At 49.8% G+C, this 25,669-nt stretch overlaps 1 protein-coding gene across 5 annotated transcripts in view; it reads right to left on the reverse strand.

The window, feature by feature from the left end:
• The window catches only part of NTNG1 (netrin G1), a 195,135-nt gene that overhangs the window by 76,506 nt on the left and 92,960 nt on the right, over window positions 1-25,669 (reverse strand). For all 5 annotated transcript variants that reach the window (XM_036452660.2, XM_045586955.1, XM_045586957.1 and 2 more), the window contains exon 3: window positions 16,341-16,981. In XM_036452660.2, coding sequence (XP_036308553.1) covers window positions 16,341-16,981 — 641 coding nt within the window. The remainder of the gene's footprint in view (window positions 1-16,340; window positions 16,982-25,669) is intronic.

Here is a 25,669-nt window from a genome sequence, read left to right on the forward strand (position 1 = left end):
CTCCAACACGTGCTCGCTTGCTCCAGTCTTGCGATCCTAACGGATGCCAAAATGACTTACTCGGCCCTGTTTGGCTTCTGGCCGCCAGCGATGCTAAATTCACACTCTGAGCCAAAGCACTTGGTCTTGGGGCCGGTGTCTAGGGAGGGATCGTCCCTGAGGCTTGACCACTGCTGGAAGAAACCTTCGCTGCTGCAGGATGGCTGCCGCCCAGGGTTTCTGAGGCTCCAACACTTCTCCTTCTCGAAATCCACAGGAACTGCAAACCCCGGCAAGTCAGACCGCATCGCAGTGACTACAAAGGAACCCCCAGACTCCACCGAGTCCAGGCTTCTCGGCTCTGCTTCCCAGGTGGCTCCTGGTGGTTGTCTGAGCCCTGAGGACCCCCGGGGAACCCCCTTCTCAGAAAACAGATCAGTAACGTACATCGTCACTGCCAGGTGAACACTGAGCACCCCGGATCCTGGGAGGACTATTCCCAAGTACCCCTTCCTGTGCCAGATACATGGTCAAGGAATGAAGCGTGTTCAACCCAAACTTTTTTTTTTTTTTTTTTAAGATATATTTTTTATGGATTTCAGAGAGGAAGAGAGAGAGAGAGGGAGAGAGAAATATCAATGATAAGAGAGAATCATTGATTGGCTGTCTCCTGCATGCCCCACACTGGGGATCGAGCCAGCAACCTGGGCATGGGCCATGACTGGGAATTGAACTGTCCTAGTTCATAGGTTGATGCTCAACCACTGAGCCACACCAGCTGGGCCAATTCAGAATGTTTTTAAAAGGAAAAGAAAGAAGAACTTAGATCTCAGGCAGGCAACAAGCACCCTTTTTATGTGGGGTTTACTTTGAAGGGGGGGGGGGCACGGGGAAGGGCAGGGAAGGAGGTTGGAAAGAGTTTCTCTCCAACGTGCTGAAAGACAACATTCAGACCACGGACAACGAGGGCAGTTCTGTCTGCGACTGGAGTTTCTAGGTCAGTGGTTCTGTGCTGCAGGGTGGCCATCACAGCTCAGAGGAAACGCCCTCTGACAATGCCATCCCGGAGAAAAGTGCTGCTGCGAAGGAGAAGGCCAGAGTTGCTCGCTTCCCTGGTGGCTGTGTCCGTGACTTCTATGCCACGGCCAACGGCAGCTGTCCAGTGAGCAGCTGGGCTCGCTGCCTCCCGGTGCCATGCTCAGAATCTTGAAGAGCCCCCTCTGGGCTCTGTCTTTGGGGGGTCACACCAGGAAGAAGAGTTCATGGTTCCAGACACTGCATAGCAGGAAGCGATGCTGGCTTCTAACCAGTTTGAAAGTGTGAGCTCTCCTGTATGTATGCCGATAACAGATTCTGGCACCAAGCAACGTGAAGACAGCTTATACCACCTAGACTTTCCGCATAGCTTTTGAACACTGGAAATGTGTGTGTGTGCGCGGGTGTGTGTATTTGTTGATTTCAGAGAGGAGGGGAGAGGGAGAGATAGAAACATCAATGATGAAAGAGAATCATTGATTGGCTGCCTCCTGCACACCCCCCACTGAGGGCTGAGTCTGCAACCTGGGCACGTGCCTTGACTGGAAATTGAACCGTGACCTCTTGGTTCATAGGAAGATAGATGCTCAGCCACTGAGCCAGACTGGCTGGGCTTGAACACTGGCTTTTAATGCCCAGGTTTGTCAATGAGACTACCTCAAACCTTGAGAAAGCTTTTCGTGATCAGAGCTACAACACTACGTGTGTGAACCCCATTCTCCCTTTGAACCACGGAGTCCTGCCTTTTGGAGGAAGACAGAGCTATTGTGGCATTTTGGAACCACTCCATGCATCTCCGTGTTCGAACGGCATGGGGCTGCTTTTTTTTTTTTTTTTTTTTTTTTAAACACGTGAGACATTTTACTCACAAATCAACCTCTTCTGCTGTTTTAAAGCAGGATATTGACTTCCGGAGGGGAAGGCCAGATTCGAGAAAAGGATCCTTATCATTGAGAGAAACCAACATCTGCCTTCGTCTAACCAGACAGGGTCAGTGTTGTGGTCCGGGGAGGTTTCAGAACAAACGTGAGATAGTGTATTGCAATGGAGGACCTTGCGTGTGTGTGTGTGTCTGTGTGTGTGTGTGTGTGTGTGTGTGTGTGTGTAGTATTAAGGAGAGGTGTGAAGTTCTGCTTTGCATCTCTGAAATATCTTCAGGCCCAAGAAGAGGGCGCGGACCTAAAAAACACAGCAGAGTGACACATTTGCAGACCAACACCTCACCAAGTGGATTTGGAAAAAAAAAGAAAAAAAAAGGAAAAGAAAAAGAAAACACCGACAGATGGGATGTGTCTGCTTGCCCTCCCTGCTGGGGTGCGTGTCACCGACTGCGGGCAGAGAGAGCGGGAAGCCCCGCAGGACCCGCCTGCTGGGCGGGAGGCGGCAATGACCCAGACGCACCTCTCTCTACAACAGACTCAAGGTTGATGAATGCCATGTCTTTGCAGCTGGCTTTTGTCGCCTCTTCCTCTTTCCCTAGGTGCCCTTGCCTCTCAAAAAAGAAAGGAAGAGAGAAGGAGAGAGAGAAAGAAAGAAAGGTCAGACCATAATTCTGCAGCACAGCTGCTCTCCATGTCTATTTCCATGAAAACGTTGGTGAGCCTCATCTGTGGGTTTAAAGAATCAAACCCTCCTGCTCCCGGTGATAAAGGAGTGACGGTCACCCACCATGAGCAGGCACATCAGGAGCCAGGCTTCCCGGTGAAGGTGAAGGTGAGGTCCCTTTGGGAGGGGAGACGTGATCGCGTCTAAATGAAATGAAAGTGGTGTCTGGCCCCCTCGTGGCCTGCAGCTCCGGGACCGGGAGCCTCAGACACCCTGCGGACCTTTCTTCCTGGGCTCCACCGCGGAGCCGGAGCTCTGTGCGGGCTCAGCATCGCTGTGCAAACCCAAGCCAAGAGCCCAGCTTCTCAGACACACAGCGGTGCCACGTGTCTGACGATCAGGCCCATCTCTCCGTCTCCGAAAGGCTCTGGGGCGCCTTCCAGGGCAGCGGCCGGTCTGGAGACAGACAGACATGCACTCGCTTTGGAAACGGGGGCATCGGATGCCTGCGGCCTTCGGGAGGCGCCTCTGTGGGTGAGAACAGACCCAGGGGGGTGTTTTTAGGACAAGATCCCCTTTTGCCTTTTAACAATAAAAAGCGTGTACGGCACCGCGGGGCTGCCCATCTCCCGGCAGCCCTGGCTCTGCACAGCGGCCCCGGGAAGCCAGCTCTTCATTGTCTAGCTCACCCGGGGACGGGCCGTCTGCTGGGCTAACGAGCTATCCAGCAGCCTCCTCTCCCGCTGGCAAGTCCCCCACAGCACAGTCTTCAATCAGATCCAGTTAAAGCAAAAGGGAGGAATGGAGGAACATTAAAAAAAAAAAAAAAAAAAAAAAAAAAAAGGAAGGCTGAAACTGGTTTGGCTCAGTGGATAGAGCGTTGGTCTGCGGACTGGGGGCGGGGAGAGTCCCAGGTTCAATTCCGGTCAAGGGCATGTACCTTGGTTGTGGGCACATCCCCGGTGGGGGGTGTACAGGAAGCAGCTGGTCGATGTTTCTCTCTCATCGATGTTTCTAACTCTCTATCCCTCTTCCTTCCTCTCTGTAAAAAAATCAATAAAATATATTTTAAAAAAAGAAAAAAAAAAAGAAAAAAGAAGGGTCCAGAAAGCCACGTGAGCAGTAGGCCCAGAGCCATCCTTCCATCCGGCGCAGTGAGGTCGGGCGCTTGAAGGTTCCCATCCACGCAGTTCATTTTGAAGCTTGCTCTCTCACGGCCAAGGTACTCTTCGGAGCGTCGCAGCGTCGCGCACACCTCCGGTGGATATTAATGTGATAGATCTTCGTGGCAGATGGCGCTTAGATAGACAGGTGGCGACCTTGATGGGGGACTGATGGGAAAGGCCGGGATGAAGGAGCACTCCGTCTCCGCGGAGCGCAGAGCACGCCATCGGAGACCTGGGGCCCTGCCGCCCGTCCTGGGACTGACTTCCTCATGCTTTCCCCCTGTCCCCTGGAGGCCGGCAGACGTTCCTGGGGCGCTCCGTGACAGCGTCTAATAGAGGGTGTCGGGGGAGAAATCATGGCCCCCCATCGCACACGGATGACCCTGTGAAGAAAGACGGTGACGTGGATGATGGAGGGGTGAAGGGGGCAATGCGGATGCCACTGGGGCCATTTGTCCAGGGCCCGCGCCTGGCTGGTGATGGACGGCTGAAGAGGAGTACTTGCAGGAGGGACAGATGGGAATGGAGAGTCTGTTCCATCCATGTGAGCAGAGGTGACCATCAGATTATTTCCTGGCTGCTCTCAATCTCTGAGCAGAATTTGAGGTCTCTGTGCAGAGGGAGATGCCTTTGCAGGGATTCTGCCTCCGAGAGCTGTCCAATGGCTGCATTAGAAGCAGCCCAGGCTGGCCCTGGCCAGTCGGGCTCAGTGGATAGGATGTCGGCTGATGGATTGAAGAGTCCTGGGTTGGATTCCAGTCAAGGGCACATAACTCGGTTGCAGGCTTGATCCCCAGCCCTGGTCAGGGTGCATATAGGAGGCAGCCAATCGATGTGTCTCTCTCACATCGATGTTTCTCTCAGTCTCTCCCTCTCCCACTCTCTTTAAAAATCAATGGAAATTCAGAAGGAAGGCAGAAGTGGATGGGTGGGTAGAGATCAACCCAAGAACTTGTATGCATACATACATAAGCCAAAGACACAGACAATGGGGTGGCGAAGGCCTGGGGTAGGGGGTGAGGGTGGGCTGGAAGAGGTTCAATGCGGGACATATGTAATACTTTCCACACTAAAGATTATTTTTAAAAAAAAATCAATGGAAAATATCCTCAGGTGATGATGAACAACAACAAAACAACACAGCTCAGGCTGTGTTCCCAGTGGTTGAACGAGGCGTGTGTAGAATTCCAAAGGCCAGGGGAGGATTCGTAATGTTGGGGTTCACAGAGGCAGCTCATTTTAGAAAGCTGGTATTTGAGTGGCTCAGCCACATTTCCTTCAGCAAACTCCCCAGCGTGGAGCAGATGGTCCCTCCATTAACAACCGTTTGCATTTAACTTACTGCAGGGATGCACGTACCACATGCCACTGAGCAAAGCGAAAGCACTCGGTGGCGACTAATTAAGTGTAAAGACACATCGCTTCACGCACACTTCTCGTAGCTCACTGTTTTAGTTGTGTCAAGCGCTTCTGTCTGAACTCTGGTGTCGGCCCTGCAATCGTGGGAATGCTGGAATTACGTTCCTATTAATACTTCTGTCACACGCCTCCCCCACCCCCAGGAGGTCAGCCTTTATATATCACCATTTCCCTGATCGGTCAGCCACATGTTGTTTTTAAAAGAGCTAGAATGCTTGTACCTTACTATCAAGCCCACCCAATGCTTATTTTAAGAAGCCGGGTTTGCCTGGAAAATAGAATATACTCAATAGAACATACTCAATACACATACTCAGAAAAGGCCGAAATCAGACAGAGTGACGGACGTTAATGGGGTTCTGAAAGTCCTTCCTGAATGTGGGATTCTTCTGTATCCTGCCTTCTCCTCCTCATGCCCCCCAGCCGCCAAGGGCCCCTGGGAGTGACCACACATAATTTTTCCTTCCCCTGCTCCGACTCCTTCCCAGCCCCTGGATGTGTCTCTGAACTCAATGTGCTTCTTGAGCCCGTGACCCTGACCTTGCTTTCCAGAGCAGGTTCCCTGGGGCCCGAGGAAAGACAGAGCTCAGAGTAGCAAGCAGGACTGCGAGCCACGGATAAGAAGGCCCACACTCCGCCCTGATCTCCGAGGACCCGGTGACATCTCTCTTTCTTTATGCTGACCACCAGGGTCAGCGGACATTGCCATTCTGTCACTGGGTGGCAAGGTGATGCGGGATAAAGCCATGAATCTTTCATAACAACGGTTGTCTTACTCAAGAGCCCTCTGTGCAAAATGTCAGAGCAGGCCAGCCATCATGGGGGCGAGGGGAGAGTAAGGAGGATGGCTGCCCATCTGTGGCCCAGGGGGCAGGGACAATAGACCTGCCTGTCTCCAGAAAATGCCCAGTTCTCATTCTCATGGAGATTTCTCCCCAAGAAGAACTCCTGGAATACGGGGACGACCAATGGGACCTGCTGGAGTCTTTAAAGGGGAAGGAAAGAATTCAGACGGATAACAAGAGTGCCTTAACAAGGATTGCTGGAGTGTGAATTCTGTACCAGTGTCCATATGAACGCAGCCCAGCCACGGGGAAAAGAGGAGTTCATAGAAGAAGACAACGTATTAATGGTTCATACTGAGCGGGCCAATAGGTTGCAGTGAGACGAATGCAAACATAATTGAAAACAAAGCAAAACTGCTTTGGAAGTTGCCATATTTCATTGTAGCCACTATTCCTGGGCCGATTATCATAACCACCATCAACTTAACACGTACTTGGGTTTTGGCGACATTAAGAATACTGAAAATAACTCATCCACGTGGTCCACGTGTTGCATTTTATAGACGAGGGGACTGAGACTGAGATAGTTTTAAGTCATGTCGTTTTTTCCAGTAGCAAGTGGAGGAGCTGGGATTTGAACTCAGGCCTACCTGCTCCAAGCCTTCCTGTTTTCATTAGATAGAAATGCTATTTGTTAACAAACCCAGGTCTCAACTTAATATTTTCTTAATTTCGTTTATAGCAAAGACTCAGGGAAAAGAATACTGGCATCTTTACAAATGCTGCTGCTAGCAGCGATATCTAACAGAACGGTCAATACCAAGGAAAGGAGCAAATAATCAAATTGCAAAGAAGCCTTGTGGTTTAGACTCATCAATGCTAGGCAAACATTGAATGTGTAACCCGGGGAGATACCCTTTTATCTCTGCAGGACTCTTGTTTTCCACAAATAGCATTTCTGTTTAATGAAAACAGGATTAACTTTTATTGAAAACTGAGCCTGCCTGTTCAGTCTGATTAAATACTGGGCCGTCTTGCAAACCCACATTGTTCTCGGTGTTTCTGTGTGTCTGGAACAGGCTCACCTGTGGACACATTTCCCGGATGTACCCACATCAGGGAAAAGAGTAAGACAAACGTTGTCTTTCTAAGTGAGCATGAGTATTGCAATAGGGCAGGAGATAGTTCCAATCATTAGATCGCATTCAACAATGTGAGCGGATTAATACAAACAATGCCATGTGGTTCAGCCTGAAACACGGAGGTAATCATTCAGGAAGAACCTTGATGAAGGAGAGGCCATCCGAAGGTCCTCCGGAAAGCATCCTGCATCCCAGAGGTCTTCCTCCTCCTGCACCTCCCACTGTTGCCATAGCAACCTTGTGCCTGTCCCCATCACTCCACAGATCCCATGGCTTTATGATTTAGCTTGTGACAGGCCTTCAATCCATCCAGACGGTAGCAACTCGAGGACGGGGGCTGTGGCTTCCCATCTCAGTAGCTCTAGCCACTGGCATACTGCCGGGAACTAGTAAGCACTAAATACTGGATGTCTTAAAAAATACATACACATACATTTTCCGAGCGCTCAATTGCTGTTTCTTCCTTTTCCGATTGAACCCATGGGGATGAATACTTATTCCAAGTGGGGATACGTTGCTTGGGACACCCTGTGTTTGCCTGCTTACAATTATTGGCATGGTATTTTGCATTTTTCACGGTTCTTGAAAGGGAGGTGAGGTAGGTACAGTAGCCTCCCCATGATCCATGGTTGTGCTTCCCACGTGGTCAACTGTGGTTGAAACTAGGAAAAGGCAGAGTCCAGAAAGACACATTTCAGAGGTTTTCAATAGCGTGCCGTGCCGAGCACCCTGCCCTGGTCAGCGGGACATGAATCTCTGCTCCGTGCAGTGTCTCCATGCTGTGCCCGGTCCCCACCCCTCAGCCACAGAGGAGCCAGTTCAGTTATCAAATGGGCTGCGGTGGTATCATGGTTCTTGTGTTCAAGTGACCCTCCTGCCCCCCTCAAATGGGCTTTGCCCTGTGACTCTAAGGGGTCTCCACCATCACAACTATAAGGAACTTTTTTTTTTCTTCTTGTTGTGCTCATTCTCTCAATCAATCTAATTGATTCCTACTATGTGCCAGGCCCTGTTCTAGGCACTGGGGGCAGATCAGTGAGGAAAACACAAGTTCCCGCTGGGTCCAAATTCTGCTTATGCAACAGTATCATCTTCGGCTAATTTATTAACCACGCTGTTTCACATTAAAAAAAAAAAAAAAAAAAAAAAAAAAAGAGGGAGTTCGACGAGATGTTTCCATGGTTTCTTTCAGTAATAAGAGAAATGATTCTGCAAAGCTACGCCACTCTGACTACTGGGCATACACCCTGTACATACAATCCCAACCCAGGCGCTCATGATGCTATCTATTTCTAACCTGCCAAATCACTGACCCCTTCCACGCCCCCTCCCACCATCTCCCGGCCCACCCCCTCCCCATCTGTTCCCTGTTCCCAGCAGCCCTGGAGGAGCTATAATTACACATGGATGTCACCCATATGTTGTAACAGCTTCACTTCCCTGATATTCTGGCGAGACCGAAGGAGGGAAAGCAGCCAGGGCAGCAGCACAATGCCTAGACGAGGCTACCCCCCTAGCCGCAGCCCCAGCTGAGTATTGCTGGGCTCTCCTTTGTCCGTTAACACCCCCGAAGAGCCAACGAGAAGGCAACGCGCCTTTAATGAAAACTGGCCCGTGGTTTCTATACAGCAAAAAAGAATGAATTAAATATTAGTCCATCTCATTTTCCTTTAAAGACATGATGTTAGTTTATTAGTGCCATTAGAGTTGGAAGAGATTACATTCCAGAGGAACAGAAATCCCCCAGCATCTCCATTTCTCTCTAAAACACACCAGATTGAGTCACTTGGCATTTCATTTTTTTACATCGTTGCTGTCTCTTCCATCACAATTTCTCCGGCTTAAAAACAAAACACAAAATATCCCCATCGTTGCCAATGCAGCATTCAATTTCCCATCATTCTTCCGTGCACAGGACTCCCAAAGATTCAGAATGTAAGAGTAAGAGTAAAAGAAAGAAAGAGAGAGAGAAAGAAAGAAAAGTGTTCCCTATTATGGCTAGCCTTTCTCCTGAGATGCTCTCATTTTTCTCACCCAATGAAGTAACAATATAGAAAGGATGATAGCAAAAATTAGACCTTGCTGTGGAATATCAATCTGTTCTTAAGTGCAAATAATAAAGATGCCAACCTCGGAATTCAGGTAAAACACAATGGCAGCCGTGAGGACCGATGTGCCCGTCTCCCCTCGCTTGTTCCCATGGCTGTCGCTGGACTCCAGCTTCCTCTATTCATGGGGAGTGAGGAAGGAAATGATTTCGCTTTTCTATGATGTGGCATTTTGCCCAAGGATCTGGATACTTCTTAAGAAGGAGACATCTTTCCTCTTTGATGACCCACTCGTTTAAAAATATCTATGGTATCAAGGAAGTGAGGATAGAGGGACAGGCTCTTAAAAATGGGTTGTTTTTCTGCACCCTAACCAAGTGCATAATTTAATTGGAGGGATTATTAGATGCATTCTCTCCTTGTAATGGTGCAAACCTCAGAGGAAAATGAGCTGCTTATGCATAGTTTCTCTTTTTAATTCAAGCAATCCTTAGGATGTAAAATATATGCTTCAAATCGGGATGGTACTTGGCTGTCCACTTAAAATGGGTCCCTGCCACCAATGTTTATGTTAAGTGTTTCCATTGGAGTTAAATAGCAATGTTGGTGTTTTCTAATTTTTATTTATGGTTACTAAGCTTTTCATTTGAATACTCTTATTTACTGAACTTCATTCCCCTCTTAAAAGAAGAGCAAATTAAATTGAAAAAAATCTTAGATGGTAGAAGAGTTAAATATTCATTTAACTTGGAAAGAAAAGACTTGGGGGATAGGATCATTGACTTCAAATTTACATAATTTTGTTGTATGAAGGAGGCAGGCACTTAGGTTCAATATGGTTTCAGAAAAGAGAATATAAGCTAATAGGTGGAAGCTAAAAGAAAAAGCAGGTTGTCTTCAATGAAAAGATACACTTCCTTAAAATAAACCAAGGTAGTTGGCCATTTCCAAGTAGATCCTGGAATATGTGCGGCTTATTTTACTATCTGATGATGCCCATGAAGTGAAAGTAGTTGTTGATATTAAACGTTTATGGGAAAATATGAGAACCAATTAATACTAAGAAAATGGAGCTCATTTCTTTTTCCCCTCTCCCCTTTTAAAGTGAGAAACTATCATCACAATTTTATTTTCACAGTAAGACACCAGGAGCTAACACAATAGGACAAATGAGCCCAATAATACATAGAGAGTAGATGAAAATGAGGGAAGGAGTTCTGATAAACACTCCCAGGACATTCTGAGGGGAACAGAGCCCCAAGGCCTAGGGGCTAAGGATGCGATGGAAAGATGGCTCGTTGGGGAATCTCCTGGGTCTCTTGCATCTACTGAGCGCACACCAGGCTGGGGTGGCTCACGCAATGAAAAAGCACACAGTTTCTAACTAGCAGCCTGATTTTGTCCTCTTCCTGCCTATGGGATGCTTTTAATGTCATGGAACATCTCGGGTCCTCAGTTTCCTCACCTGTAAAATGAGACTAAGCAACCCCTTCCTCCCGGGTCTCTAGTGAGGATTCCAGAGGAGAGGGTACCTGGCCAGAGCCTTGTAACCTGAGTGCTATTAAGATGTGAGGGATTTCTACGTAAATACTGACCTAGTGGGTAGATTTGGTAGAATGTCCTTAACTCATCCTCCTCTTGTTATGATTTCTCCCTCTTTCCCAGATTATATTTTCAATTTCCTTCAGAAATTACCACTTCAGTGACAGTATTCCACGGAGTTCTGCAAGTGTTCCATAGATGACCAGTCATTCATAATTACACCGGGAAAGAGCCCTCTCATTCCGATGTCACTCATTCTCTAAACTTCCACCATCACATGCAAGGAGATACTATCCAAACGTGTACATTTCCCGCTCAGAGCTCTTTCTGAAACACCAGAGGAGTGGTTTCAAATCCTTACATGGACCCTCCACTCGGATTCCTGCTAACGGCTTTCCGTCAGCCCTTCTCTCCTTCAAATCTGATGGATCCACCAAGTCCTATTGGCGAGGTGAGCAAATCTCAAACCCCAGTGTTATGATGGCTTCTGTAGGAATTGGGGAGCTTTTCTGGGCTCTCCATTTGAGCAACAGGACTTGGGGTTCCAGTTGCTCCACAACTAAGCAATGGCATAGTCCTCCTGGTCTCTCCCTGCATCTCCTTGCCCAACACAGCCATGTGGGAACAGCCTTTCACTCCATGGCTTTGGAGAGCTGACATATAGGAACCCACAGGAACGTTACATTTCTATGGCCTGAGGGACTCAAGGCCCAAGGTAAGAGTCCTTTAGAGCCGTGATTGGCAAACTGCGGCTCGAGAGCCACATGCGGCTCTTTGGCCCCTTGAGTGTGGCTCTTCCACAAAACACTATGACCTGGACGAGTTAATTTGGAAGTGGCGATAGAAGAAGTTGAAGTTTAAAAAATTTGGCTCTCAAAAGAAATTTTAATCGTTGTACTGTTGACATTTGGCTAATAACTTTGTTGACCACTGCTTTAGAGCATTTCCCATGATTTGTCCAAGTACATGGAGTTCCTTAGCAGGTGTGCTGTTCTGAAGCACAACGGGTCACCTAAAATATCCCTCGGGCCCTGGCTGCTCCACATTCTAAAGCGCATATTTCAAGACCCCGTGCAAATGTCACATCCTCATCCAAGCATTTGCGAAGCTTTCTGCATTCAATGAGCCACTTCTCTGTCGCCAGGGCACTTTCCCCACACCCATGTGGCAAAAGCACCGAACCCACATGGCCCTCCTTTTCTGTTTACATGTCTGTGCCCCTGTGGGCATCAGCTTCTTGTGAGCACTGACTATGCCTTGTGCTTCTCCAATATGTCTCCATATTGGCGAGGTGAGCAAATCTCAAACCCCAGTGTTATGATGGCTTCTGTAGGAATTGGGGAGCTTTTCTGGGCTCTCCATTTGAGCAACAGGACTTGGGGTTCCAGTTGCTCCACAACTAAGCAATGGCATAGTCCTCCTGGTCTCTCCCTGCATCTCCTTGCCCAACACAGCCATGTGGGAACAGCCTTTCACTCCATGGCTTTGGAGAGCTGACATATAGGAACCCACAGGAACATTACGTAGAAATCCCTCACATCTTAATAGCACTCAGGTTACAAGGCTCTGGCCAGGTACCCTCTCCTCTGGAATCCTCACTAGAGACCCGGGAGGAAGGGGTTGCTTAGCCTAACCCAGCGTCTGGCCTGGGGCGGAGGATGAATAGTTACTGGTGACGGAAGGAGGGTGTTATAAAAGCAGAGTCTGTCGGGTGGTGGTAAAAACCCAACTTCAATGATTAGGGCTCACTGGGAAGAAGGAAAAAGGCCAGGCCCCGTGCTTTGGCGCCTCTCACCTGACCGATGAAGAGTAGACATTTGGGTAATGAATTCACATTGCGGCTGAAAGACTCCGTGAACTTGCAGGATGACCGGAAGCCTTTTGTCTTCCGCACATCTCTTGTGTGCTACCTGGTTTCCCCTAAATTATCTGAGGAAGTATGGGGGTGCCCGACTGCTTTTATACTCTGCATCTCCCCGCGGTGTTCTTGCTTACTCGAGATCATACACTTTCCCGTGAAGCGTTTGAACGTCTTGAGTCAAGAAAGTGAATTTCCTGAGTGTAGCGAACACCTACGTGGTGACATTCACACAGGCAGGCTCTATGATCGTATCTGCTTCTTTCTGAGGGTGATGGTGCAGGGCCGTTCTCACTCCTGACACCGAGACCCAATGGCTCTGCCCCGGGGCCTTTCCCTGTCATGGGATTGGAGAGGGACAGTGGGTTCCCTCTGGGGCAGCACCAAACGGTGGGTAGAAGTGGCACTTCCATGCCAGCGGCGCCTGGCTCCTTTCTCAGAGATGAACAGCAGAGGCTCAGAAGGCAAAGCCATTTGTGCCAGGAGTAGCTGATGGCCAGCTACCTGCAAAGCGCTTGGGTAGGTACTGCCAAGGGTACGACATGGGTGAACGCCATGGAGGAAAATGATTGGCGATGATGTTGAGGGACACTGTCTAACAAGACAAGTAATGGAGATGCTGGTGAGAGTTCTCTAGGCCACTAAGGAGAGGTCTTACTATTTGATCCTAAAGATCTTGAGGTTGAAAAAAATTTTTCCATTATCTTGTGATTGAACCCAGTACCTTGAGCCATTGCTTACAGACAGAGGAGCGTATTATCAGATGTTCAAGTGTCTTTCCAGTTTGACAGTGATTACAATAAATCACATGACTTCCTTGACACTGTTCACCTCAAACAAACACTACATAAGGCTAAGTGTATGTTCTCTAAAAATCAATGCCTCCGAGAAATATAATGTCCAACTTTCCAATTGGATTAGGAAATGCCGAGGAGGAAACAAAACACTTCAAAATCAAAACTTTCCGTGTGTAGCTAAGAAAACATCTTGTACCTTAGATTTCACAGCCCGTGGGCTTAGCTCCCTGTCGGAATAAAGAGATGTTCGGAACAAACATCTCCTCACTGTCCCTCCTCTCACCTCTCATTTGGGTGGATTTTATTTATGCATTAGACGACCTTTTTTGGACATTAGAGCCATCTTGCTTCGGCAGTTAATTAACACAAGTACCATAATTTAATACAGTTAATGCTACTTGATGTCCTTTAATGTACCTTCCATTAGTGATATTATTGTAGTATTACCCTGTAAATTAAAACGAGATCAGGACGGAGAGAGGCACTCTTTAATTAAGGTGCTGGCACACCGCGCCCGTCTATTACTCATTAGGGAAAAGCAGCCTGATTTACGGAAGGAGGACATCCATAAGTCAGAATTAGTCCCTGGAGATCGCCAGCAGCCAGCTTCTGGCTCTGCGATGGGACTCAGCGCACAGCTAGAGGGAGGAAACGGCGGCGGAAGAAGCGTGTAGCCAAAGAGGGCCACGATGCTTACGATGGGACCTTAGGTTTTGTCACCAGTAGAATAGGTCTCAGGTGAGTCACACGCTGCAAAGAACCTAAATGTGACCTTCGTCTTATGACCATCAAAAAATCATTTTTTTTTTTACACCAAACGATACCCGCCAGGATGAAACATAACCACCAAGTGCATTTGGGCACAAGAAATAAAGACCTGGAGCTCATGGCCAGCCAACTTCAAGATCTCCCTCCTGCTCTTGTTGCCTCACTTAACATTTCAAGGTAAAAAAAAAAAAAATCTTGTATTCTCTGCCCACTATTCTGTGGCCATTTCCCTAACCCACGCCAGTTCCCACATTATTTGTGGAGTGACAGGCAAAAAAAATATCATTAGAATGGTCATAAACAGACATGGAAAGACACATTAAATGTCGCGATCATATCATGAACGGAGAAAGGAGGAGCGATGGAAACAACTCATTGGGGAAGTTTCCGTTGATGATATTCTTGAAAAGGAACCTTCAGAACTTTCTTTTCTAGATCGTCAATCTCCCTGCAGGGAACTGTTAGACGGCATGCTGAGGAAAAGACAGACGAGGCCACACCGTTCAAGGGTGAAACGTCTATCAGCTTCTAGGCTGACAGACCTGCCATCCGGGCTGCCGTTCCCTCGCGTGGCTCCACGTTCCTTACATAACTTAGGAGCTGGAGACACGCCCGCACCACGGGCCTTACTTCTGGAGTCCCTCCCCCAAGACTAAAAATACCCTGGCCATCTGGCGCCTGGCACAGCACGCGCCAACATCGGCTTTGCCCTGAGGAATTTGGACAGGAGTTTGGAGGTGACAGAAGGGGACCCGATGGGAGGGGCTCACCTCTATTGCACCTTTGTCTCCTGCCCAGCTGCTTCCTCACCAGCTTACAGGTGACTGGTGAACAGGAAAAGGAAGTGGGTGAGTCCCCGTGAAGGGAGGGGGGTCCTCCAAACTCCTTGGAACCATGGCAGTGTGTTGGAGGGTACCACCAGGGTGAGGGGTAAAAGGAAAGTAGTAAATCTGGTGGGATTTTGCCTGGCCTGTGACACACCTGAGAACAAGGTTCAATTCCTGGTAAGGGCATATACCTGGGTTGCAGGCTCAATGGGGGTCCTGGTTATAATGATGGAATCTTCCCATGTAAACATACTCAACGTTCTTGGTAAATTGCTCAATTGCTCAATTGTGTATCAGATATATTATCAAAAACTAAGGCCGTGGTTGGCAAACTGCGGCTCTCGAGCCACATGGAGCTCTTTGGCCCCTTGAGTGTGGCTCTTCCACAAAATACCACGGCCTGGGCAAGTCTATTTTGAAGAAGTGGCGTTAGAAGAAGTTCAAGTTTATAAAATTTGGCTCTCAAAAGAAATTTCAATCGTTGTCATGTTGATATTTGGCTCCGTTGACGAATGAATTTGCAGACCACTGCCCTAAGGTATGCCTGACCGTGTCAGATACTGCTTAAACTCTTCCACCTGTGCCTGCCCCACAGCAAGAAGAGAGCCTGACTCAGAGCCATATGGCAGCATATCTTTTTAAGACCATAGCATCAAAAAACAAACAAACAAACAAACAAAAAAACACACAAAAAAAACAAAAAACAAAAAACGGAAAAAACACAGCTTGCCCCTTTTAAACAAATGTGTTGTTTTCCCTAAATGCGTTTGGCTCTGATTGAACTCATTTAAAGAAATACAGCTTCCGTTTCAGAGATGTTTGCGCCAGAGAACAAAACCACAGAGAAGCCTGCCCTGGGGAAGGCCCTCACTTGCGTTAAGAAACAACAGGAAGATGTATGGCCGGTTTGCCAGTCCCCGTTCTAAGACGCGCTTCTCCCCATTTGCTTAAATTCTATGCAATCTGCCAAAACCGGTTTGGCTCAGTGGACAGAGCGTCAGCCTGAGGACTGAAGGGTCCTGGGTTTGATTCCTGTCAAGGGCATGTACCTTGGTTGCGGGCATATCCCCAGTAGGAGGTGTGCAAGAGGCAGCTGATGGATGATTCGTTCTCATCGATGTTTCTAACTCTCTATCCCTCTCCCTTTCTCTCTGTAAAAAATCAATAAAATATATATTTAAAAAAATTCTACGCGATCCTGCCAGGTTCTGGCCTACAGTCAGCAATTCTGGACACAGGAATCACTGCTGAGTGAGAAGGGTCTCAGGTGCCTCAGGACCGACCCCCAGGCTGGGGCCCCTGAGAATCGGCTGCGGTAGAAACTGACAAACATCCTCCAGGTGCAAGAACAACCCCTTCCCCTGCCCCCTGCACCCCTAATTTCCTGTGAACACACCCGGCCCCCCTCTGGGGAGGGATGCTCTCTCACCTGCCGTGCACCTTGATGTCCGAGATGGCGTAGAAGTAGCGCGTCAGGTGCAGCTCGTCCACGAAGATCTCCCCGACGGCCGGCCGCAGCAGCCGGATCCTCAGGTCTGTGACCGTGAAGAAGTCCCGGAGCTTCTTGGTGGTGTCCAGCTGGCCGTAGAGGGAGGCCATGTTGCGCAGCCAGGGCCCGGCGAAGAAGGCGAACCGGTCCTTGATCTCGAAGTGGATGATCTTGCTGTTGGTGGTGTAGCCCGTGGAGTACTCCTCGGTGCAGATGATCTCCAGCACCGTGTGCTGCGACAGGTCCTTCACGGACTTGGGGTCCATGTGGAAGGCGTCCAGGCAGTCCGTGGCGTAGTACTGGTAGGGCTGCCAGGTGCGCCCGTAGTCCAGGGACTTCTCCAGGATCATCTGGTCCGGCCGCCCCGACTCGAAGGTGATGACGATGTTGTCCGTGAGCTCGATGGTCTTGCTCCAGGACAGGGTGATGTTCACCTGCAGGGGCTTGGGGTAGTCCTTCCAGGTGGCCGACTGCCAGAAGGTGGACGGGTGCCTCCCCTCGAAGTCGAACATCAGCTCCGGGGGGTGCGCCAGCTCCGGGGTGCTGGCGTCGCACTCATTGTTGCACATGTAGGGGTTGCCCTGGGGAAGAAGAACACAGAGGGGGCGTCACACACGGGCTGGGCACAGGTAGGCCATCCTCCTCCTGCTAAGAGGCCGGGAGAGGAAGGAAGGAAGGAAGGAAGGAAGGAAGGAAGGAAGGAAGGAAGGAAGGAAGGAAGGGAGGGAGGGAGGGAGGGAAGGAGGGAGGGAGGGAGGGAGGGAAGATGGAAGGGAGGGAGGGATGGAGGGAGGAAGGGAAGATGGAAGGGAGGGAGGGAGGGAGGGAGGATGGAAGGGAGGGAGGGAGGGAGGGAGGGAGGATGGAAGGAAGGAGGGAGGAAGGAAGGAAGGAAGGAAGGAAAGAAGGGAGGGAGGGAAGGAGGAAGGAAGGATGGAAAGAAGGAAGGAAGAAAGGAAGGATGGAAGGGAGGGAGGAAGGAAAGAAGGGAGGAAGGGAGGAAGGGAAGAAGGAAGGGAGGGAGGAAGGGAGGGAGAAAAGCAAGAAAGAAAAGGAGAAAGAAAAGAAGGAAGAAAATAACCTGTTTGCATTCTTTTTTTTTTTTTTTTTTAGTATCTTTTTAATTTGAGAGAGGAAGGGAGATGGGGAGAGAGAAACACATATGATGAGAGAGAATCATGGATCGGCTGCCTCCTGCACTCCCCACCCTGGGAATCAAGCTGTAACCCGGGCACGTGCCCTGACCAGGAACTGAACTGTGTCCTCTAACTGTGACCTCCTGGTTCATAGGTTGACACTCAGCCACTGAGCCATGCCAGTTGGGTGGCAGTAATCATTGTTATTTGCCCTAACTGGAGTCTCCTATTTGATTGCCTGGAAAAAAAAAAAAAAAAGCTAATTTTCTTGCCTGGCTTCTTTCCAGGGGTACCAGGAAGTGGAAATGGTTTACATATCACGTAAGGGTCCCAGAAGCACCCGAGACACTGAGCGGCTGTCTGCCGGCCGGCCCCAAACCGCCGCGGCCACTCCCAGAGGCTTCTGGAAAAGCAGGGAGATTCCTCCAAGCCTCCAGCACCTGCCTCCGGAGCCCTGTGCCTCAAACAGCCAGGTTCCTGGTGGAGCTCTGGAAAGAGCAATGCACCACAGACACCTGCGTCCTGATTGGGCAGCCACACCCCGGGGGACACTCGCGGTCTATCCGCGTGGCCTCCAATCCATCATCCTTAGCGGGGTCCCCGCTCTGCAGAGCCCGCGATGAGAGCATTTACTTTGCTGGCCACAGATCATTAGAACGCGGGCTGCTCCGGGCTCTGGGACCTGGCCCACACATCTGTTGCCCCATTGGCCAGAGGCCGGGGGGTCTCTCAAGAACAAGGGGCGGGCCTGTGCTTCGACATATCAGACCAGCACATGCCAGTACTTAACTGGGAGGCTGTTGCAAAGAGCCAGAGGACCACTGCTATGCGCCCTGGGCCGGCCACCGTCAGCTGCCCATGGACGTGAATCGCTCCCATTGCTCTCCGCCTCACCAAGGCCCCTTCCCTCTATCAAACTAGAGGCTGAGCAGGCCCCTCCATGGCCACAGGTGCTAAACCCTCTCTGCTGCCCCCATGGCTGCTCTCGGCCCTCCCCTGCAGCCTCTCAGACAATCCACAGGCTTCCTGATTGCTGTTCACCTTGTGTCCAAGCAAACAAGGGGTGTCCTTGGCATCCAGCCCTGCAGGTGTTTTCGCCTGAGCCAGACCCGGAGAATGCTAAGCAGGGGCGGGAGGGAGAATCGCCCCGGGACCCTGCCCCAGGCCTCCTCTGGGGATTGCAATTAGGTTCTCTTTATTCCCCTTTTGTCACCATCAGACCTGCGGGCTGCAGGAGCCTGGTCTCACATGGTGAATTTCCAATCCAGACGTGGAGGCTCGGTTTCCGCTGACGCTGGTGAAATGTGAGGGGGGCATCGGAGACCCGCCCCGGCCCCAGAGGCCGCCTCTCCCACCCCGTCAGCGACTCCTGCCCCTCGCTTTCCCCATTAACGCAACCCGATCCCCACACCGCCACAGGTGCTGGACCCTGTGCATGCCGAGCCAGGGCAGGGGGAAGGGGAGAGGGCGGTGATGGGGGGACGGGACTGTTGCAGAGATACAGGCTGGGCACCCGAGATAATGGAGATGTTGCTGTACCTCCCTCTCGCGTTTCAATCCCCCCCCCCACCTCCTGATCCTGGCGTCTGCGGCGCTATTTATAGGGTCCCCTTCAGAACGAGCCAGGAGGGGAGGATACGTTTCTGTTCCAGGTGGAATAAATCACCAAATTTATTATTATTTAAACTCTCTTCAGCAGCCCGGGGAGCCAAATGCAAAACTCCGCGAAGCAGGCGCGGGCTTTTTTATGGAGGGCTATAAATACGGCGGAATCCGTCGGGATTTATAAATCCTAAATGCACAGAAATGCAGGTTGGACTGGAAGGGGTCAGATTTACACAGATCGCACCTTCCTGTGAGATGCGCTGAGACAAACACAGTCCCTACCGAACCCAGTGGCCCGCAGCCATCTGCACCATCATCAGCCTGGATGCCGCCCCCTCCTCCTGACACAGGTGGCTCCCTGGAGGTCACTGGCCGTGGTCGGCAAACTGCGGCTCGCAAGCCACAGGCGACTCTTTGGCCCCTTGAGTGTGGCTCTTCCACAAAACACCACGGCCTGGGCGAGTCTGTTTGGAAGAAGTGGCGTTAGAAGAAGTTGAAGTTGAAAAAATGTGGCTCTCCAAAGAAATGTCAACCGTTGTCCTGTGGATATTTGGCTCTGTGGACTAATGAGTTTGCCGACCCCTGGCCTAGGGGATGGGACACAGGATCGCGACTCAGCAGGGTGTTCTGAGGGAGCCCCATGCAGAATTTCCTCGACTTCAGCAGAGATTTCTCAGGGGGCCAGAGGGCGCCAGGCAGAGTGGTTTGGGAACGGGTCCATGCCAGCACCCCGGGCTTAGGAAACACCCACGAAGATGTCGGTCTAAATAGCATGCATTCCCATAGCCACTCAAAGGCGTCGCAGACTGTCACCGGGGAGGTAGCATGTGAGGGCCAGGCGCTTCACCTGCACTATCCTGGGTCATCCTTTCCAGCCCCGCCTTACACAACAGGAAACTGAGACACAGGGGTGACGGGGAAAGTGCCGAAGGTCACACAGCGAGGTCAGGGAGGTGGCAGAGCCGGCCCCCCTTCTCCTGCCCCTGCCCTGCTGGTCTGTTTAACTCCCAATGGACTTCCCATGATGCAACCGAGCCTTGGAGGAGGGCGGCCGGTACGAAGAAGGGTCTGAGGTCCAAGGAGTGTGGGGAATACAGCCTCACATAGTCTTGCGTTCGAGAGCTCTAATGAGCGTGATCACATGTGAAGATAAACTTTCTTTTTACTTATTTTTAAAAAATATTTTATTGATTTTTTTTTTTTTATAGAAAAAAAGGGAGAGGGATAGGAAGTTAGAAACATCAATGAGAGAGAAACATCAACCAACTGCTCCCTCTCCCCTAGCACCCCCCCCCCCCCCCGGGGATGTGTCCACAACCAAGGTACATGCCCTTGACCGGAATAGAACCTGGGACCTTTCAGTCCACAGGCCAACGCTCTATCCACTGAGCCAAACTGGCTTTGGCAAAGTTAAACTTTCTTTAGCTTCTTGTGATACTTAGTTCCAGAAGCTCATCAGACCATGGACCCCCTGTTTGTTTTAGGAGCCCCTGCTTCTATAGCCCATAGCTAGTGCACTGAAGAGCATCCTTGGAGAGTCTCTGCTCTGTATGACTCTTCTTATACATACCTACCTACCTACCTACCTACATACATACATATATTTATTGATTTCAGAGAGGAAGGGAGAGGAAGAGAGAGATAGAAACATCAATGATGAGAGAGAATCGTTGATCAGCTGCCTTCTGCACACCCCATACTGGGGATCGAGCCCACAACCCAGGCATGTGTCCTGACTGGGAATTGAACCGTGTCCACGCTCAACCACTGAGCCACACCGGCTGGGCTATACTGCTCTTAAAATGGTAAACAGGTGGATGCCACACAGGCACCGCACAACCCAAAGCCTGAGCCCTTCATTGAAGACACCCAGCCTCTGCTTCTGACCACAGGGCCATCCGCTGGGGCCTGGCAGGATGTGGGCTCAGGATAAACGCGCACATCCCCATCCCGCTGTCAGCCATCAAGACGCCTGCCGGGGCAAGGAGAACAGGTGCCTGCTCTGTACTGATCTGTGCTTTCGGCACCAAAAGCAAATGAGAAGAGCTTCATGCATTCGCTAAATGTCTGCTGTATTTGATAATCAGTGATTGCCTGTGATGTCACTATCGTTAAGGCCCTTGTCTTGGCTCCGGAGACACAGCAGTGAACATATCTGAGTCCTTGCTTTTGGCAGTGCGTCTCTCTTTGTTGTGGGGGGTGGGGAGATGCACCAAGGAAACAAATGTATAAAGTTTTAACACTTTATGTGCTCTGGGGAAGAAGGCAGCCTACTGCAGGGGGGAAGGGCAGTGGAAGAGGGATTCTGATGGGATTTTCCATTGGGAGGTCCCGGAAAGTCTCTCCTGGGTCATGTGACCTTTGAGCAGATTCAGAACAATCCCCCAGTTGACACTGGAGGTGATCAGAGGTTGACCAGAAGGACCATTTTGTCCTTCATCTACTTCTCTCTCCTTCATGGTAATGTTAACAGAACAGCAATTTATTGAAATTGATGGGTAGACAAATCATTTCACATGAGAGTTTAAACCAAATAACTGTAGATACCAAAATAAATAAATAAATCAATAAACAAAAACAAAAAGAAAAAGAAATCAATAGACCTGTTCTTGTTTCCTACTCTTTTTAGGAGATTAATGATTTGCTGGCCATTAACATAATGGCTGAGAGTCAATGACATTGTGAAAAAATTAGCAGGATTAAAAATATATATATTATTCTGGCCCACTGAGAAGAAAGCTCACATTTTAGATGATAAAGAAAGAAAAGAAGAAGGCCAGAGGGCTGAACATGTTACCATTCTATAGGAAAAGAGAGCTAGGGGAGAGATTTTTTATCCTAAAATATGTAGTGTCAATATTTCACAAGGTTGTGATCTGAAGTGCTGTTGTTACCGAGAATTATCAATATGAAAACAATTGCTGTTAAAGGGATTAGGTTAATTGCATTTTCAAGTACTTCAACCCCACCCTAATCCTCTCTAATACTACCAACAAAGAAATTTCTATAAGAAAAATAACTTCCCCCCTACTTGTGAAAACAAAGAACTTCTTGCTGCTAAATCCAACAGATTCCGGCATTAGCGAGAATCAGTAATTATTTTGTAGCCAGCAGGCATCCTAAAATAGATCTTAAGTACCACAAGCAGCAGATCCTCAACTGTCTATGGACGAAAATATTTTATGACTGTGCTGATAATACCGACACCCTTAAGAGAGGCCTACATCGTTAAGCCGACTCGCCTGCTAAATATTTTTATAACAATGAAAAGCGGAAGGAGGTTGTGATGCTTAATTTCATTTTAAAAATAACACTAATATTTTACCTCTGGGAGCACTGAAGTTCGTTTTTAATTAGCACTTTGCCGAGAAGTGGAATGTGTTGTTATTCTTCCCTAAAGTGCTTTCAGAACTTCCAGGGATAAGGACATTCCCAGACCTGCTTTTATTATTGTTCTATGGATGGGAGTGCCTCCTTCTGACAAGGAACACCTTTGAAAACAACCACCTTTCACCTAACCTCTGCTAGACCTTCAGAGTTAAAGAAGAAAGAAAGAAAGGAAGAACATCCTAGAGAAGCAGCATTCAGGCAAAGCCTGTGGTTCCTGCTATTTTGAACTTGCCTTTTCTCTCTTCACTGGCAAGCTATCGGGAAAAACAGCCTGAGATGTAGGGAATTCTCACTGTGAGTTGCATGCCAAGCAGGCACGTGTATACATACAAGTGTCTGTGCACAGCGCCCGGGGTCACACGTAGACGGGTTGTTTAGAACAGGGAGGCAGAGCCAGCTCACACCCACGTGTGTCTGGCGGGTCCTTGCCTGTTGGATTGGTGAGAGGCATGCTGGGATAGCACACTCACTGCTCTCAGTGTGGCCTGGAGGTAGACCCCACGAGGGCTGTGTCAGTTTCACCGACGTGGCCCTGCCCAGTGTGTTCCGCCTCAGGCCGGCCTGTAGAGGGTGTGTACTTGACTTCGTGTGGGAAAGATGTCACAGGACGAGCCCGGGTGATGTGGAGAGCATGCAAATTAAAGCTGGGGACAGTGACACAAAGGAAGGACTTCAGGTAGACAAAGCTCCCAGACAGAGCCTATGCTTTGGTGCCCTAGAAATGGTGTGGGGCACAGCCAGCATGGCTCAGTGGTTAAGCATCAACCTAGGAACCAAGTCATGGTTCGATTCCTGGTTAGGGCACCTGCCCGGGTGGTGGGCTTGATCCCCAGTGCAGGGCATGCAGAAGGCAGCCGATCAATGATTCTCTCTCATCCTTGATGCTTCTATCTCTCCCTCTCCCTTCCTCTCTGAAATAAATATAAACATAAAACACACACACACAAAACACAACATCACCTACATATTATGTCCCAGCTGTAGATATTCTAAACCTGCTATGAGAAAAGTACTTAAATGTTTGTCAGAGCGCAAATCCCAAACTTCCGTTTGGGAAATGTGGCCGCCCTGAGAGCCACGGAGGAGAGGAGCTCCGTCTTCTAATGAGACGCCTGCCCGGGCAGCCACGCTCCAGGCCCAAGGGCAGCCGCTGCTGGTCCTGTCTCCTGCCCGACGGTACTGACCCCACGTGGACCCGGTCCTCAGGAACGAAGACAGTCAGCGTGGGAGCCATGTCGCAGATTATGGCCCTGACCGACACCTGTGCGGGTCCCCCCGGGGGACCTCGGTTAGCACCTCCAAACCCCAGACAGCTTCCGAGGTCAAGACAGGCCAGGCTTCTGAGAAGGAGCCAAATCCATTCTCAAGCCACAAGCCACAGAAATGGATGCCACAGAACAGCCTCAGCCATGGCAGGAGAGAAAAAAGGAAATAGTAATGGAATCGAGGGGCTTTGAAAGTGAATGTCCACTGAAAAGCACCGGAGAAAGGTGACATTATGTACAATCGGTAGGGAAGTTGCTTTTTAAAATCTATGGTCTTAAAAACATAGCGCTTAAAAATCTTTGGTAGGAGATCTGGACTTCAGTCTCATAAGGGATGTGGAAACAAACCCTTGGGTTAATAAGGCACAGCTGAAGCGAGCTGACTGCGTTTAGGTTAAAGCCAGGGTGGGCAAACTCATTTGTCCACAGAGCCAAATATTAACAGTACGATTGACATTTCTCTGGAGAGCCAAATTTTTTAAACTTAAACTTTTTCTAATGCCACTTCTTCAAAATAGCCTTGCCCAGGCCGTGGTATTTTGTGGAAGAGCCACACTCCGGGGGCCAAAGAGTCGCATGTGGCTCGAGAGCCACAGTTTGTCAACCACTGGGTTAAAGTAACTCGAGGGGAGCGGCACTATCAGGAGGGTGGGGGTGGGGGTCCTGGACCGCCCTGAGGAGTGGGCCAGTGGGAGCATCCTGAATCCTGCAAGTTCTCATTCGAGTCCCAGAAACGGCTGCCTTCTTCTCTCTGGGGAGAAAGCGAGGCTGAGACCCTCCCACCTGAGGTCCATTTCCTGAAAGCCACCGGCCTCTGGAGAGGAGAGAGAAACAGCAGCATGGCCGCGCGGAGTGGCCACTTCATCAGCAGAAGCTCGAGGACCTAAGGTGACCGCATATGACCTTTTCTAAAGTGATGCTTTCTCCCTCATACTCTGCAGCTTCCCCCCTTCCACGCCCCCTCCCCCCCTCCCCTGTCCGACTCCTCCCTTCCCAGCTCACTGGCTGTTTCTCAGGCACCCACCACGTTCAAAAGTCATCGTGAAGAACTCAGAAATAGTCCAACCAGATGTCCCTAAGTCAGGAGTAGGGAGGAGACCCACACAGCAGCACCCTCACACTCCTCCAATTCGCTGCCTGTGCTGCTGGAGCGCGCCCTGGAGGTTCTCGTGGGTAAACAGAGTCACCAACCACACCATGCAACTGCCTGGCATGCCCTTCCACCCCTCGGCACATCATTAACCACACATTTACATTAAAACAGACACACTGCCTGCAGTGCAATGCCAAAAAAATAAAAATAAAAATGTGCAAGCCTTTTTAGGAGAAATCACAGAAGGGCGTTTCAGGCCTGGGCCAGGTTTGGAGGCACGTGTCAAAAGCCACTAAGGAGAGAATGAAGAAGCAGAGTCCGGGGGGCTCGGCTGGGTGATAATCCCCCTTCCTCCCCAGCCTTCCTGCTCAGCAGACTTCCCCCAGACCTCCCTGGGGTGGTGGAGCACCGCTGGCCGCACCACGAAGGAGCCTGAGTCACACCCTCCCAGCACCAAATTCAGCTGGAACATGTTTGCTGCCCTCACCCCTCTGTGGGGGCAACGTGGGTGGCATTCTCCATCCATGCACATCTCCTTTTTAAATAAGTGAATTTGGCCTGGCCAGCTCTGGCTCAGTGGTTGAGTGTCAACCTATGAACCAGGAGGTCACAGTTCGATTCTGGTCCGGGCACATGCCCATGTTGCATGCCCGATCCTCAGAAGGGGGCATGCAGGAGGCAGTGGATCCATGATTCTCTCTCATCATTGATACTTTTCTCTCTCTCCCTCTCCCTTCCTCTCTGAAATCAATAATTTTTTTTAAGTGAATTGGCCACCCT

This window comes from Pipistrellus kuhlii, unplaced genomic scaffold (genome assembly GCF_014108245.1).
Source record: "Pipistrellus kuhlii isolate mPipKuh1 unplaced genomic scaffold, mPipKuh1.p scaffold_m20_p_24, whole genome shotgun sequence".
NCBI classification, from domain to species: Eukaryota; Metazoa; Chordata; class Mammalia; order Chiroptera; family Vespertilionidae; genus Pipistrellus; species Pipistrellus kuhlii.